Genomic DNA, 16,974 nt, shown 5'->3' with positions numbered 1-16,974 from the left:
TTGCTATGATTTTTTTTCCTCTATACCGACCCAAAACTGCACTAGCTATTTCCATTTCTGCTGTTCAGCAAGGGCTGTTAAAGACAAAGCAGCTTTGTTTTGTGGCTGTTGTAGCTGTGCAGAGGTGTGAGACAGCCTACGCATGCAGGAGCAGGATTGTAAGAGACTCTGTGATCCATATTTTAATTAAGTCGGGAAGGCAGAGGGAAGCTGAGCACATCGTGTTCACAGCAGGTGAAACATGAACTGAGGAGAAGCTGCTGCCACTCCATTCAGGTTTATTATCATATAGATTGTTTCAAAACTTAATCAGGGATACCAACGGCAGATCTGATGAATGGGTCACATTTGTTAAGAATTATCCTTGGAAAGTGAATTTGGTGACCAAGCGAGCTCTGAGCAGAGCAGACAGACAGCAGCAGCTTAGCCATCACCAGCTCCTGTCATTTGAGGAGTGACCCACAGAGCCAGGCATTCACAGCACACTGACAACAGGCCAAAGAAGGAACATTACCTGTTGAGAAAGAAAAGAAGCAGCAGGAAGGAGGAGTTAATAATAATAATAATTAGAGTTTAGGTTTTAGGCCCAGATGAATTTGAAGCAATAAACCCCTTTTCATCCTTGTTTACTGCATTTATGTATTCAAAGGGTTTTTCTTTTTAAAAAAAAGAGAAGTCATTTAGGCCTGTAACACTCCTGTTAAATACAAGTGTAACTTACTCTTTGGCAAGCTCTGCTGGTGCAGTTACGTGACTTGAAACAGCCATGAGGCGATGCCAGTCCCATCAGCCTCACATCCCTGCAAAGGTTTTTGGAAGACAGAAGTAAAATGCAACAGCAGGACCATGGCTGGCGACAGCTTGTGTGTATTTAGTTTTGTTTCCAGCTTGAGAATCCACAGAGCTTGGCCCAGTGTCAGGGAAGTGGGACCTAGTGTAAGCAAAGAGTTAGTTCTCCAGCTGGCCGGATGCGTGGCCTTTGGTGGTCCTAGGCACTCAAAAGCATTCAAAAGCTTTTCTGTAAAATACCTGATATAAGCACCCACTGATAGCAAAGAACACTGGCTGTGAGCCCCCTTGGCTGGAACTCTTGGTGTTCAGTGTATAGCAAACATAGGTAATGTTTTTGTGGTTTACCTGGCAAGAAAATAAAAGCGGCTCCTCAAACTGAAACCCTGATTACCTTCACTCCTAGTCCCCCCAAAACTAAGGCTACTAAGGCTCAGTTGAATACCATTAGTCACAGAGACAACAGATACCCAAAATAACCAATGCAGCCCCAAGTCAGGTTTTCTCTGCGTTTAAGGAGTAGGTACAGCATGCGTCACATTTTGGGATTCTGGCTCCCTCCAATGCTCGGGCACCAAGGCTGAGAAGTAAACATTTTCATCATCACACCAAGCATGCAGAAGGTTTGCTCTTGCCACCTAGCAATGTGCTGTGAGAAGGTACTGCAAGAGCCTTTTATTTTTAATGTATCAGACGCAAGAGGAACAAGCACTGCCGTGCTCTCCCTGGGATCCACACGCAGGATGTGCTCCTGGCTGCTGTGCCTTCTAGCACTAACAGATGAGCCCACTCAGAGTTGAAACAGAAAACCTATGCCCAACAGGGATTTTGATATTGGTTTCCCTACCCACATCCTTAAGCAAAGCCAATTTTCACATTAAATACCAAGATGTCTGCACCCAAATGTGAAGTGCTCGAGTCCCTGCCAAGTGATTGGAATGTATCTGACAGTTTATACCTGGAATTATTCTTTGGCTCTTTTTCAGTTATATCCAGAAAACACACCACACCTCAATTCTGTTCCTATTCGTTTTTACCACTGGCTGAAATCCTAATAAGGACACCATGGTTCCTGAGACACCACACAGCACTGGAGAAAAAGGAAGGTCTTAGTCTTCTATTGAGGATACGCTTCTGAGTATAGCAGTCCTTCAGCTGAAATGGCATCCCCAAGGCCCACGGTCCGCACAGGATCTTTACACACCAAAACGGGAGTGAAATGGAACGAGATACCTTCTCTGTGCCAACGCACCACTGGCTCATCGGGATTTAAGGAGATTATGGAAGGTGCCTCTATCTGAGAGGTCACAAACTCCAAAGGAGCTTTAAGAAAGACTTTGCTGGTATCAATGGTTTCAGTTGCGCAGGCCTGAGTCCCTGCTGCTCTCGCTCCGGCAGCCACGGCAGCAACCTGGTTGCCCCAGTACCCATCCACTGTGACCAGGATATGGTAGGCCAGGGTGTGGAAGTGGATCCGCGTGAGATCAGAGGCCTGCTCTGCCCTCCGCCCGTGCTCCTTCAGGATCCAGAAGAGGATGTCGCTGACGAGACCCACATCAGGAACTCCGCTCCAGGAGGTGAGAGATGCGTGCGGGCCAGAGGCCGACTGCGTGAGGAACAGCAGCTCCTGTTCGTTCAGCCCGATGGAGTTCACCAGGGGAAAGACCTGCTAACAGGAACACAGAAACAAGTTTTTCCTTCAGAGAGAGAATCAGGCTTTGGTCTTGTTTTCACTCTACCGTGTTACCAGTGGGCTCGCCAGCGTGCTCAGCAGAAGGGAGCACGCCATTTCCTGGAGAGCACAGGCTAAAGCCGCTGCACAAGCTTCCCCATTCTGCAAGTATGCCACAACTACTTAGCCGAGAAAACATTTCACACTGGGCACAGGCTCATTCATGTCCTTAACTTTCTAGACACACCCACTGGCAGCAAAGTAACGAAACACCAAATCCACAGGGAACCCTCATAACACTGAGATCAGAGCCATGGCAGACTAAACAGGGAGCCATCAGGATCTGCAGGAAAAAAATCTGCAAAGAAATTGAGGGTTTTTTTAAATTACAAACTTATCTTGAATTCAAATCCTGGTGGGTTTTTTCCTGGAAATCTGCAGGCCTGCTACATCTAAACCGAAGTTACTCATACTGGTGGAGCTGTGAGTATTCTCCTGGGTTACCTTCTGCCCTGTGACTGCAAGAAAACCTTTCAGAGATCAGAGCCAGGCTCTGTTGCATGGTATATTACTGAATACAGTTGCTGAATAAACTCAGATCTGCAAAAAATCCTTACTCCTTGCTGAAAATGATGAAACCTGCCAGAGAGGCTTTTCTAAAAGAAATATTCTCTCTGAGCTAAAGGAGACAAATCAGTCCTCTGCTCAGCCACAAGTCATTTCCTTTGCTACACAGAGGAGATTCCAGGGAGCTCAGGACAGAACACAGAAGCATTTACTGTGCAACAGCAGACACTAAACCCAGGTCCTCAATTTATCTTCAAATGGATAGCACTAATTTTAAGTTTTCATTTCTATATTCATCTGTGTCCTGGTTTAGGCCCATCAGGGAACAAAAGACCATGATTAGCTTCAAGTACCAAAGACCTGAGCATTGCCAAAGGGCAGGGAGAGCTGAATTGCCACTTAAGGTCCAGGACAAAACAGAGCAGGCTACTGGGCTTGGGGAAGAAAACGGAAAATCATTTAATGCAACACCAACTAAAACATAACCTTAAAACCCAAAACATAACCAAAATAAAACAACACAGTGGTGCAATGATGAAGAGTCCAACCAGCCCTTTGAGACCACCTTCTCCCCATCTCTCCTGTCTTCCTGGGCTCAGAACCCTGATCCCAGTGTCTTTATCTCCTCCCCTGCTGAGCAGCTCAGGTGGGCAGGGAATGGGGGTTTCAGTCAGTCTGTTCCTGATGGCTTCTGCCATTTGTCTCTCCTCAGGACAGGTGGGCTCTGCACCCGTCCTCCCTGCAAGTCCGTGGGGTACCTCACACACACACAGCCCTGCACGGGCTGCTCCAACACACATTTATCCCAAAGGCTGCAGCTCCTCTGTGCCTCTCGTGTGGGGCTGCTCTGGGGCCCGCAGGCTCCAGCACGGCCTGTGCCATGGCCACCTCCCCACACAGTCCCTCGCCCGTCCGGGCTCACTCACACGGAGCTGCTGGTGGCTCTCAGCCCTGCCATGGCCCTGCATGGGTTGCAGGGCTACAGCCTGTGTTCTCACCACGGCTTGCAGAGGGGTCTCTGGTCTGGTGCTTCTCCTTCCTTCCTCCTTCTCTGACTGTGGGGTCCGCGTGGTCGCCTCCATCTTGTACCACTCTTACACCTCCTGCCAGCACTTCAAATTCCCGTCCCCTAAATAGTGATGGCAGAGGCACCAGACTGGCCCAGCCGGGCTGGAGGTGGGTGTGAACCCAAGAGCTGGGGGAAAGTCCAAGAACTCTTTACCAGGTCTTCACTGCAACCCGCTCCCCCTGTTACCAAGTAAAAGCTGCTCCTTGCTAAACCATGACAATCTACCTGTCTGTACATTGTGCTACAGAGGAAAAGGAAAGAGCGTGTCCTTTCACTTTTGTTACCTGATGAATAATGTTGCTCATAAAATCCTGATCAGTCATACTGGCCAGCTCCAAGTGTATGGGAATGTCAGTAGGGATATCGGAGATGGAGGCCACAGCCTACAGGGGTACAGGAAAACACTTTTAAAAACATACTCTAAACCACATGCTCATTAAGAAACAGAACGAATAAAAGAAGTTTGTCTCAGAGATACACAGCCTTCAATCTTCTTCTTTATGGATTTAAACACTATTCCACATGAGAAGTCTGGCAAGTGCCAGAAGGTAAGGCTAAGGCAAAGAAACAAAAACAACCTTGAGTTTTTAGACTCCCAGAGCAGGAAAACTGTATCTAACCCTAACCTGCACCCAACTCGGCGCTTTTCTAGTGGACTAATTGAGAAACCTCAAAAATCTGAGGCAGCTGTAGGCCAGCAAAAAGAAAAAACAAAAGCTAATACATCACATTAGGAAGGACACTCGGCTGGAAGACAGACAATCATCTGTAACTAAAAAGAAAAGTTGAGGTAACTCCTTTGGGCTCAGATAAGACAGCTGCCTCTTGGATTATCTAACACAGATGCTGCTTAAAGAATGCAAGTCTTGATTATAACCTTGCTCATCTTAGTGTCCGGGATAGAAAAAGTGTAACTTAGCCACTAAATAAGCCCTTATAACTATTTCCCTAGCCAACCTACTGAATCTAAGAAACATTAGTGTTACAGGACTAGACTTTTGCCATTCCAACACTTAATCTTCTTTTAGCATGAAATACAGAATCACAGAATCCCAAAACGGCAGAGGTTCGAACAGGCCTCTAGAGATCATCCAGTCCAACCCCCTCCCAAAGCTGGTTCATCTCCATCAGGCTGCACAAGCACACATTCAGGTGGGTTTGGAAACCTCCAGAGAAGGAGACTCCACAACCTCTCTGGGCAGCCTGTGACAGGGCTCCCTCAGCTGAATACCAAAGAAGTTTCTCCTCATGGTCCAGCGGAACTTCCTGTGTTGCAGCTTGTGCCCATTACCCCTTGTCCCGTCACTGGGCACCATAAAAAAATGACTAGACCCATCCTCTTGACACCTGCCCTTTAGGTATTTATAAGGATTGATAAGGGCTCCTCTCAGCCTTCTCTTCTCCAGAGTAAACAGCCCCAGGTCTTGCACTCTTTCCTCATCAGAGAGATGTTCTAGTCCTCTCATCATCTTGGTGGCCCTGCACTGTACTCCCTTCTAGAAGTTCTCTGTCTCTCTTGAGCTGGGGAGCCCAGAACTGGACACAGGACTCCAGGGCAGAGTAAAGGGGAAGGAGAACCTCCCTTGACCTGCTGGCCATACTCTTTTTGATGCATCCCAGGATGCCATTGACCTTCTTGGCCATGATGGCACATTGCTGGCTCATGTTCAGTTTGCTGCCCAGCAATACTGAAAAGACTTGAGAGAGATCTGAAGGCACAGCCTACTACTACCAACAAGTTTAAAGGCCAAAACCCAAAACTTTGCCATAAGGGACTTGTTGGGACAGAAATTAAGGACATGCTGGTATTCAAGTATCTTACCTCCATAAGTCGCCTCTGTCGCATCTCTTTGCTCTGGCCTTCCATCATGTGAAGTCCTGAAAGTACTACAAGGTCTGGCTGAAATTCATCCAAGCTGGACACAAACACTTCCAGCATATTCAAGGCGCCATTTGACAGGTCATGGGAGAAGATGAAGCGGTTGGCATTGGGTGCTCTCACCTGTCCCCACTCTTCGCCTAGAGTGAAACACAGAAGCGAGCTCACTCAGAAGAGAAATCAAATCAAATCCCGAATCTGAAGACTGCTTTGGGATATCCTGCTGGAGTCTGAAGGCACAATTCCACAATGTGACTGTGCCCAATGGACAGCTACTACCACAAGCCACAAGAAAAGTCTTTCTGTTTTTCCCATTCACGCTCTTTGTTAACCCCCTCTGCCTCATTTTAACATTTGTCTGGTCAGAAGGAAAATATACTACTTGGATGTTTTGTTTGGAAGCTTCATAACATTTTTCTGTAATGTGTTAGTTTAGAATGCAATTGGGCGAGTGTTTACAGCCAACTCCTGCCAAACATTCGGAGAGGGAGGATATGCAAAGAGAAGAGACACATTCCCCTTCTGGCAGCCACCACCAGTCAGCTTGACTCAATGATGATCATGTAATCAGTGATGAAGATACACCCTGGAAACTCTCGTGGCTCTTCCTATTCCTGACTGCACAACTCCCAGAAATGATCTGAAGAACAGAGGTGCATTAGTGCTCTATGTGTCAATGGTTTTACTCCTGGATAAGATCACAAACTAAATGGGGTCCATCTCCAGGACACTGAACCACAGGTTAAGGACAGAGAACCCAGAGAGGATACAAATGACACAAGCCACAGTCCAAGTGGCCAGACTTCTGCCAGCTCCCCCATCTGCACACACGTCTCTGCAGGCAGCAGGCAGCTCCTTGTGCCAGTTACAGTAAATGGACAGAAAAAAAATGTAAGGGAATAAACCATCACAGGTGACCAAGGGCAGCTTGAACAGAAAGCTCAAGACACAAACATTTTTAAGGCTTATAGGCAGAACCTCCACCTTAGAACCAGCCTGCATACTGCACTTGGCTCTTGCAGGCTGTATCCTGGTTCTACTGTGGAGAATCACAGAATTTTAAGGGTTGGAAGGGACCTCGAAAGATCATCTAGTCCAACTCCCCTGTTGGAGCAGGACCTCCTAGAATAGGTCACACAGGAACTTGTCCAGGTGGGTTTTGAATGTCTTCAGAGAAGGAGACTCGGTAACCCATCTGGAAAGCCTGTTCCAGTGCTCCCTCACCCTCATAGTGAAGAAATTCTTCCTCATGTTTCTTTGGAACCTCTTATGTCCCAGTTTATACCCATTGCCCCTTGTCCTATCATTGGCCATCATTGAGAAGAGCCTGGCTCCATCCTTCTGACACCCTCCCTTTACATATTTGGAAACATTAGTGAGATCACCTCTCAGTCTCCTCCAAGCTGAAGAGCCCCAGCTGTCTCAGCCTTTCATCATAAGGGAGATGCTCCATTCCCTCCGTCATCTTGGTGGCCGTTCACTGAACTCTCTCCAGCATCTCCCTGTCCTTTCTGAACTGAGGGGCCCAAAATTGGACACAATATTCCAGATGTGGTGTCACGAGAGCAGAGTAGAGGGGGAGGAGAACCTCTCTCGAACTACTCACCACAGCCCTTCTGATACACCCCAGGATACCATTGGCTTTCTTGGCCACAAGGGCACATTGCTGGCTTATGGTCATCCTGCTGCCCACCAGCACCCCCAAGTCCCTTTCCCCTACACTACTCTCTAACAGTTCATTCCCCAGTCTGTACTGGTACATGGGGTTATTCTTTCCCAGATGCAAGACTCTGCACTTGCCCGTGTTCAATTTCATTACATTTCTCCCTGCCCAACTGTCCAACCTGTCCAGGTCTCATTGAATGGCAGCACAGCCTTCTGGTGTGTCAGCCACTCCCCTCAATTTAGTATCATCAGGAAACCTGCTGATAGTGTCCTCTGTTCCCTCACCAAGATCACTAATGAGTATATTGAACAGTACCAGTCCCAGCACTGACCCCCAAGGGACTCCACCAAATACAGACCCTGCCCCATTGATCACAACTCTTTGCCTTCTTCCCTTCAGCCAGTTAACAATCCACCTCACTACCTGATCATTGAGCCCACACTGTCTCAGTTTTGCTGCCAGGATGCTGTGGGAGATGGTGTCAAACACTCTACTGAAATCCAGATGAACCACATGCACTGCACTACCACCATCTATCCACCTGCTTACATCTTCATAAAGGCTATCAAGGTTAGTCAAACATTACTTCCCTTTGCTAAAGCCACGCTGGCTGCTCCTAATGACCCTCTTGTCCTTTAAATGCCTGGAGACAACACCCAGGATAAGTCATTCCATCACCTTTCCAGGGATGGAGGTGAGGCTGACTGGTCTGTAGTTACCCAGCTCCTCTCTTACCCTTTTTGATGACATTTGCATTCCTCCAGTCCTCAGGCACCTCTCCTGTTCTCCATGACTTACTGAAGATGATGGAGAGTGGTTTAGCAATGACTTCTGCCAGCTCCCTCAGCACCTGCAGGTGCATCCCATTGGGGCCCATGGATTTATCTTCATCCAGATTGCTCAACTGATCCTTAACCCAGTGCCCATCAGCCAAACAAAACTCCTCCTTTAACCTGACTTCCTCTGGAGTCTGGGACTCCTGAGAACAGCCTCCAGCAGTACAGAGAGACAAAGAAGGCATTCAGTAACTCTGCCTTCTCTGTATCCTCTGTCACCAGGGCACCCACCTCATTCAACAGTGGGTCTACAGCCCACTGTATATCTATATATTCAGCCTCACTGAATATGACCAGCATTTGTGGAAAAGCCACAAAAACAGCATCAACAGCCATCAGTACTGCCTCCTCTTAAGAAAAGTCCCATGACAAAGCTCTGTCTAAGAAAAAGATCCCCAGAGTTGCCTCAGGAGAGCAGGTTTCACCTCACAACAGAGATGCTGAGAAAAAGAGACATCACATGCTAACATAGCATCTAATGAAGATGCTTCCAGGAGCAAAAAGACAAAGATTTACTTTTAAGATTAGTGTAAGTTTACAAGTACTACAGTGTTCCAGCATGCATTAGTTATTATAACCTTATTTTAGCAAGGAGTTCACCACAGTGGATGCTTTGGGTGCTGCTTCACCTGAGTTTTTCTGCTGAAAAAGTTTAATTAATGTGGCTCTTGCCTTCCCTTCTTGCCAAATAGTCCCATCTGTCACATCAATGTAACTTTCTGAAGATGTGTTTTCAAACAAGACCAGTGAAATGATTTAGGTTGAGAACAGCAAGAAAATGCATGTAGATTTGTTTTACATGTTACACAAGGGTTACCCTGAATTCCATCTGCAGTTACATGGTACCTTTCTGTTTCTGGAAAACGTTACCAGACAATTTTAGTGTTCATACAGTTTTATAATTACACTCATCAGGTCTACTTAGACTGTGCATTACAACAAAAGGGAAAGCCCACTTGGCTTTTGTAGGTTATAGCACACAAGCAAGACAGCAGCAGTGGATAGTGTTTACAGCAACTGTGTTACAAAGGAAAAAACCTTTCAAAAGACTTTGAGATGTCTGTTCACCTACCACAGCTCCTGAAGCACATGGAATTGCTGGACTAGTCCAGTGACAGCTGCCACTGTCACTGCATAACTTACACAGTCCCTCTAGAAACAACTGAGTCAAACAACACCATTTCAAAACCAGGACTATCTTATGGATACTCAGGGTTCCTATCCAACATCCAGCCTTTGGCAAGGTACCTGCTTGATACTCCAAGATAAGATGGAACTCATCCCTTTCCTGCCTGGATTCAGGTGGCACAACCACATTGTCATCAAGTAGTTCATGGAGTTTAGGACCAACTGGGCCACAAAGGAGGATCTAGAAAACAAGAAAAAGCAATCAAGGTTTCCCTGCCATGTCCCTTGCCACCATTTTAGAGCATTTAAGCTTGACAATAGATTTTTACAAAAACAGTAATTCAGTTTTAAAAAAACAGCTATGCTTTTCAACTTGTAAGGGTACCTGTATGTTTCACCATAATCTAAAAAATAACTGCAAGATCCCCCAAATTTACAGGGCAGTAATGGGAACCTCCTGAGCCACGTACCTTCAGGTCTGGGTTTGTGGCAAGCTTCTGGCCAATGAGAGCGGCGTTTCCTCCTACGTAAAGCTGTAAAACACAAAGGTAGGCGTCGGTGCTCCCTTGATTTGGTAGCTCCATATGTGCTTAATCCTCAGTATAGGCTGGACCATTTAGCTCTTCAGAAGAGTGTATAGCATTACAGAAGTTAAAGCAGCTTATTGGGGCTGAAGGCCAAACAATTTGACAATTCTCGGTGGGATCTCAATAAAGTGAGTGTTCTCTGACTTCTAAAAATCTAAATATTCAGGTAACAGTCCTGTAAATATCAACTCATTGATAACATAAACAGCCCTTATTTACTTGTGCAACTTCTCTGCAGCAGTTGGTGTTTTATTCAGTGAGGCTGAGAAGCAATCCAACTGCACCAATACTTTCTTGAGTTTGAAACTGAGGTTAAACCTGCTACCTGCCCAAATGAAGTGAGAGGAACTGTAGAAGTTTCTTCAGATAAGAACATACAAACTTTCAAGTAAGAAAAATCTATTGTGAGCTCCGAGGGTCACAGGGACTCTGAAGTGACAGAAAACAGGCTACTGAAGGACACAGCTAATAATCATGTGATTGCTGATGTGGTGAGAAACAAGTCAACACAGGAGAGTCTTGACCAAAAAAAACCCAAACAGACCTCTGCCTCATATTGAAAAGCAGCTGGCAAATGACATAGAAGGTGGCATTAATCAGTTTGTAGAAAGTAGCTAGCTAGCTGCCAAGCTTGATTCAGAAGACCTATTATAAATTAAAGGAACAAAACTTTGATTTTGGAAAGGGAGGCTTCTGAAGAAAGTATTTATTTCTTTTCATCACTCCTAAAGAGATTTAAAGTCCTGTGTTAAGAAGCTGAAGCTGATCGGAGTGTTTACAACTCCTAATACTTGGATCTACCTCCTCACTTCTTGCCTCATGACAAGATGTTAGACCCTCTTTTACACCATCTGGCTCCCATATAACAGTATTCGCACAGGCATCTTAGTATGACACCTCAGTTTTGGGAAAGCAAGCAGAGGACAGACCACTTAAAACCCTTTGCAGCAGGTGCAGAGTTCTGTGGAAAGTTATTAACACACTCAACCTGTACCGTATGCTTCTTTCCTCTCACTAGACAGGGAAAAAAAAGTCACTGGCAACATAGAAAATAAGGGTGCCTTGGGTGGATACCTGTGCCCCAGGGTACTCGGAGGCCATCTGTGCAATGTGGCGGAATGACTCGGCATTGCTGAAGAAGCGCTCAGCAGCTGCCCCTTTTTCCATGAAGTGAGTGAATGCTTCTCTCAGGTCCTGTCTGGAGTTCAAGACCGCATGATTTTTTCCATCTCCAGGTTCAAGACCGAGTGCCTCTAACAACTTCACCCCAGACAGAACCACGTCCACACAGGCGTTGACGCTGGAAGAGTGAAGGGAAATGCAAACTGGGAAAAAAGGCACGTACCTTAGGGTGCTTGTGAGACATTATAACAATCACTTCCAGGCAGTGATGTTTGCTGTTTGCAGCCCTCATGTTAAGGGGGAAAACAACTAATCAAATGAAACAAAACTGGCAAAGGCATATGAATTTCCTGAAATTCTCTATTGAAGTCTTCTCCTCTTGACCTGCTTTCCCTGTGCCCCAGCACTGCAGAGGAGAGAGGGATTTCTAACATTCTGCTGAACCAAAACAAGAACAGGTCAGCTGCGTGGTCCAAAGGTGGTTGCACATGCTGCAGTACATGTTGTGATTCATTTGCTGCCTTAGGCTTGCTCAAAAAAAGAACAGGCACAATAATAATAGCATTTTTCATTTTCAGTTCTTGCAATAAAACAGCTTTTAAAAAATAGGTATTTCTGGTGTAAAATGTACATGCAATTCAGAACTGTTAAAACCCCCTGAAAGTACGTCTACTAGATCAGCCTCTTGAGCTTCAACTACTCTTAACAATAATCAAAACCACAAATACAAACACCTCCCACATAGGCTAGTTCTGTTTATAAGAAGTTAAGAGAGTAATTTGTCAGTTGAAATATTTGAAAACTGCAGTTTCACAAGGACTACCCCAAAGCTCCAGAAATAGCATGCTGCCTTCTGTCAAATACTACGAACAGGAGAAAAACCCTGCTGTAGTTAGGACATGACAAGAACCATTTTATCAGCTCCAGACTTTATGTGAAGTCTATCCTATCGCTCAAATCTTACCAATGACATCAATTCAAACACAGTCTAACTCAAGACTAGAGAAAAGTATCTGGGTTGGAACCAGGACCGAAGAAAGACAATTTATGAACCCTTGCCCTTGTTTCTCCTCCTTGGTTTCAGGGAGATACTGGTATATACCAAATATTGACTGAGATGATACTAGCAATTACTAAAGCATCTTCTGGAACTGCAGTCCAGTGCAGTTTCTGTTCCTCTGCCCCACACTGCCCTGATAGGGATTCAAACAATCTATATCACTTTTGCAGATTGTCAATTGACTCTGCATCTACCTACATGACACTTCAAATGCCAATGCTTGCTTACATATCAGGGTGAAAAAACATAGCCATTTAATATTCCTCTTTGTCAGTGCCCTTTCATCCATGATTTGGGCCACAACACATCAAGATTGCATCATACAAAATAAAGGCCATTAAAAACCCTGAGGCTTGTCAGTATATGAGGTAATTAGCTCCAAAATCCTCTGTATTGTGCATCATCTCATAAGACTACGGTATAGCTAAGAAAACCAAAGAAACAATCACCTCAAACAACATTTTATCCTCAAATGCAACACATATTTTAATGAATATTTAAAGATTCAGAGATATACCAAGTCACAGCTCTTTCAAGCAAGACACCTCTCATCATTTTCCAACTATCTGTCTTCTCCCACCCTGCCGTTCCTCAGCTAAAATGCTTTGTGCTTCCGTAATACTGCTGCTAATAATCTGCTTTTGCTGTTGAACTTTGAGGTACCATGTGTTCAGTGTGTGTGTACATATTATATACATTTTCAGCTGCTTTAAACCAAGGACTAAAGCAAAGATACCCAGCGTTCTTTCAGTGAAGGTGCAGCAAAAGAGAAAACTGAGGAACTGGAAAACCTATTTTGCCATGTCTTCAGGGAGAAAGTCTCCATCAACTTCAATACAAGAGCAAGACAGACTCCAATTAAAACTGCATTGGCTACACAGCCATCAAGGTGGAATAACTTCTTCCAGTATGTGAAGGCTGAATCTTCCAATCAAACTCAAGTTGTTCAGTCCCGTCCTTCTACTTAAGAGTCAAGCGCTGTATATAATGTCATGATTAATGGTCAGAATTAAACCAAACATTTGAGACCAATGTGATAGTCCTGAACTGTCACCTAGACTTCTTTCCAGTATAAAACGAGTAAGGGCGTTGGGTTTCCCTGTGCATGCACAGGCGTCTTCAACATCTCTTGCTTTCTCCTCTCCCTTCCGTCCCTCATCTCCTTTGCATCTCAGCCTTGACTCAGTTAGGTCTACACTCACTTCTCTGCTTCATAAATTTGTCTCTTGTACCTATTTATTGCTGGCCTATGCTACCCAGTTGCCACCTTCCTGGGAACAGGCCGGCAGCTCCAAGTGCCTCTCACTCCGCATATAAATTTATTTTATGGGCAAGCCAGCTGGGCTTAAGTCCACAGAGACAGGCGTGCCAACTGGCTCTGAACTGTGCTGCACACTCAGATGATCAATATGTGAGTGTTCTGGACCATTAATGCCCTCAGTTGGGGTCCCACTCTGCCTGAGCAACACACTGGGCTGCTCTCTCAGGGAAATGCCCTTGTCTGGGAAACTACAGGGCTGGAACATCAACAGAGAGTTTTAATGAACAGGCAGGAGCTTCAGCAAGCGCAGAGCCACGTTGAAGTGAGGTTTTATATACATGCACATATACCCATAGGTATGTGGCTATACATGCACATGCATCTATAGATACATGGGCATATATGCACACATATCTACAGGTATGTGGTTATACATGCATATCTACCCACAGATATGTGGCCATACACATACGTGTACCTGCAGATGTGTGGCTATATATGCACATGTACCCACAGGTACGTGTTTACACACGCACACGTATCCACAGTGCCATGGAGGGCCATACATGTACAGGTGTTTACACACGCGCACGCAGCCACAGAGCCATGGAGGGGCACATACGCACGTGTGTCTAGACACACACACGTACCCACAGAGCCATGGAGGGGCACATACGCACATGTGTCTAGACACGCACACGTACCCACAGAGCCATGGAGGGGCACATACGCACATGTGTCTAGACACGCACACGTACCCACAGAGCCATGGAGGGGCACATACGCACATGTGTCTAGACACGCACACGTACCCACAGAGCCATGGAGGGGCACAGACGCACATGTGTCTAGACACACACACACGTACCCACAGAGCCATGGAGGGCCATACATGCACATGTGTCTAGACACGCACACGTACCCACAGAGCCATGGAGGGGCACAGACGCACATGTGTCTAGACACACACACGTACCCACAGAGCCATGGAGGGGCACATACGCACATGTGTCTAGACACACACACATGTACCCACAGAGCCATGGAGGGCCATACATGCACATGTGTCTAGACACGCACACGTACCCACAGAGCCATGGAGGGGCACATACGCACATGTGTCTAGACACGCACACGTACCCACACAGCGAGCCAGGGCCGCACAGCCCGGCGCAGAGGAAGGGGTGCCCGCTCGCCTGCCCCGCCCGGCCGCTCCCCGCCCTGCCGCCAGGGGCGCTCGATCCCCTTCTCGCCGTGCGCACCTACCCGACGGCGACTCGCGCCCACCGGCGGGCCGGGCGGACGATGGCCGCCTGCCAGGCCGTCACCATGCGGGCCTCGAAGGAGCGAACGCCTTGCAGCCCCCCCTGCAGCGAGGCGGAGAGGTGCCGCAGCGCGGGCAGCTCGGGTCCCAGGAGATAGCCCAGCGCCAGGGCCAGCAGGCCCACGCACACCGACCTCTGCCACATCGCGGCGCGGCCGCTCCACTGCGCTCCCCTCCGCGCCGGCCCCGCCTCCTCGGCTTGGCCTGAGGAGGGGCGCTGGTGGCGGGGGCCTCCTTACGCCGCCTCCGTAGCGCCCCGCCCCCGCTGCCGACAGCTGTCGTAAAGGCGCTTCGGGAAGCGAGCCGAGCCCTACGTGAACGGCGGGGCCTCTCCCCGGCGCAACTGACGTACCTCTGGGAGATTCGGCCGCGGCGGCTGCGTAACTGAGCTACGGGAATAAGGCGGCCGGTCGTGAGGCGGTATGGTGGGGAGAGCAGCTCCCGCAGGGGCATCGCCGTGCCTCGGGCCAGCCCGGCACACGGGACCGAGGTCGCGGGCCCTCGGGCATCGGGGAGCCAGCGCTGGGGCTAGGAGCCTGCGGTGCGCCCGGCCCTCGCCCTGTTACCAGCACTGGGCTTGCAGCGTGTCTGGGCAGCCAGCCCGCACGCTCCTCCGTACCTGCTGTTGCTTCACCCTCCCCTCCCATGGATTCTTCCTCAGTCCTTTGTCTTCTTTGTGGCTCTGCGTGGTTCTGCTCCCTTCCGCCCCAAGCAGAGCAGTGCCTCTCACTACGGTGCCCCAGCTCCTCAGCCCAGTCTCACATCGGTGCCTCTGTCTAAAGACTTCACGTCCAGCAAACCAGTCACTCACCTGAAGCTAATGAAATCACTGGCCCTAGTGTATGTACTTTAGTCCTCTGTAGTGCAACTTCTAGTCTTGGCCCCTTTTGTGCCTTTTCCAGGGTGCATTAACTTCATGAGATCTCTGCCCACGCTCCTCCTCAGGCAGCCTGTGCCGAGAGCAGCGGGAGAGAGCATTCTTTGTTGCCTCATTCATCCTGTTACAGAGGTGGTGTAGCAAGTCAAAAGGGAGGTTTCTCGTTGTAATGAAAGGAGATTTTCTGGGCTTCTTTAGAAATCATAGAAATGTGAGCTCTGAGACTTATGACAAAATTTGCAAGAGTTTGACAACTGTGTGCTGCATTGCGTTGGCTGAGGCAGATAATTTTCCTACTAAGTTCTGTGTTGTGAATGATTGTCATTTCCTTTGACTGACAAAACAAACAGTAAAGTAGAGGGGATTGTGGAAGGCTTTTTGTGTATTTTTTCCTTATTAGGCTACAAGATTGGTATTCAGTCAACAGCTCATCTACAGCAGTTACTGTGAATTGATGACTGGCCCTCAGGAGTCATTTGACTGCCCATCAGGTTTTATCTTTTTTGTGGTTTGTTTGTTTGTTTGGGGGTTTTGTTTGTTTGTTTGTTTGTTTTTGGTTGGTTGGTTGGTTTGTTTTTTCCATCCTGTTCCTGTGAAGTTGCTCTTTGGAACAAGTGAAAACTGACAGTGGGGGAGAAAGCCTCCTGACCTGGCAGTGGATGGTGTGCAGGGGCACTGACTGGTTTTATGAGCGTAAAATGTTGTGATGAAGTAATGATCTTTAAGAATAGAACCCTGAAAACAAACCAGCAGCCTAAACACTTTTCCTGTTCATCAAGAAATCCTTCAAACAGTTCTTTCTCCTCAAATAGCTACCTGCTTAAGTGCCCTGTAAGAGAGTGGTTATCTTCATCGCCTCTCAGACCTACATTCACCCACCAAAGTTGGACTGTTAATAAGTAATCCCCTTTTTGATTTGCTCAAGTGTTCTCTGGGTTTTGTCAGTAGGCTTTTTCATTTGAACAAATTTACTCTTTTTTTCCCTTCAGCGCTTTTCCCTGCTAACATTTGATCTATGTGTGATTATGAAATCTCTCTTGATTCCATACTCCAACTCCCCAGGGTATAGGCCTGCAAGGCTCTTGCAGTTATAAACAGGCCTCCAGTTCAAGTAGGCAATGCTGTGCTGTGTGAGAA

The 16,974-nt window shown here is 47.2% G+C and overlaps 1 protein-coding gene across 3 annotated transcripts; it reads right to left on the bottom strand.

Annotated features, from left to right (window-relative positions):
- Positions 1-1,284: 1,284 nt before the first annotated feature.
- On the bottom strand, positions 1,285-15,221 carry ADPGK (ADP dependent glucokinase). 3 transcript variants are annotated; one of them, XM_061999895.1, is made up of 7 exons: positions 14,903-15,221; positions 11,268-11,493; positions 10,077-10,139; positions 9,727-9,847; positions 5,920-6,116; positions 4,382-4,480; positions 1,285-2,458 (listed from the first exon to the last, which is right to left on the bottom strand). In XM_061999895.1, exons 1-7 carry the CDS (start codon positions 15,103-15,105, stop codon positions 1,907-1,909), a joined length of 1,461 nt encoding a protein of 486 aa, XP_061855879.1. In that variant the 5' UTR covers positions 15,106-15,221; the 3' UTR covers positions 1,285-1,906. The 3 variants fall into 3 exon arrangements, with proteins under 3 accessions (XP_061855879.1, XP_061855880.1, XP_061855881.1); XM_061999896.1 differs by having other exon boundaries at positions 1,285-2,455; positions 14,903-15,220; XM_061999897.1 differs by lacking the exon at positions 14,903-15,221 and adding an exon at positions 14,777-14,856.
- Between the last annotated feature and the right edge of the window lie 1,753 nt (positions 15,222-16,974).

This window comes from Colius striatus, chromosome 7, assembly GCF_028858725.1.
Source record: "Colius striatus isolate bColStr4 chromosome 7, bColStr4.1.hap1, whole genome shotgun sequence".
Lineage (NCBI taxonomy): Eukaryota > Metazoa > Chordata > Aves > Coliiformes > Coliidae > Colius > Colius striatus.
This window is presented reverse-complemented; position numbering and strand designations above follow the sequence as displayed.

Excerpts from the sequence above, each read along its gene's own strand:
- ADPGK (XM_061999895.1), bottom strand. The coding sequence starts at position 15,105 with ATGTGGCAGAGGTCGGTGTGCGTGGGCCTGCTGGCCCTGGCGCTGGGC. Across the intron at positions 4,481-5,919 it reads GACAGAGGCGACTTATGGAG|GCTGTGGCCTCCATCTCCGA; the intron begins GTAAGATACTTG and ends GTACCCCTGTAG. Across the intron at positions 2,459-4,381 it reads TGAGCAACATTATTCATCAG|CAGGTCTTTCCCCTGGTGAA; the intron begins GTAACAAAAGTG and ends TGTTCCTGTTAG.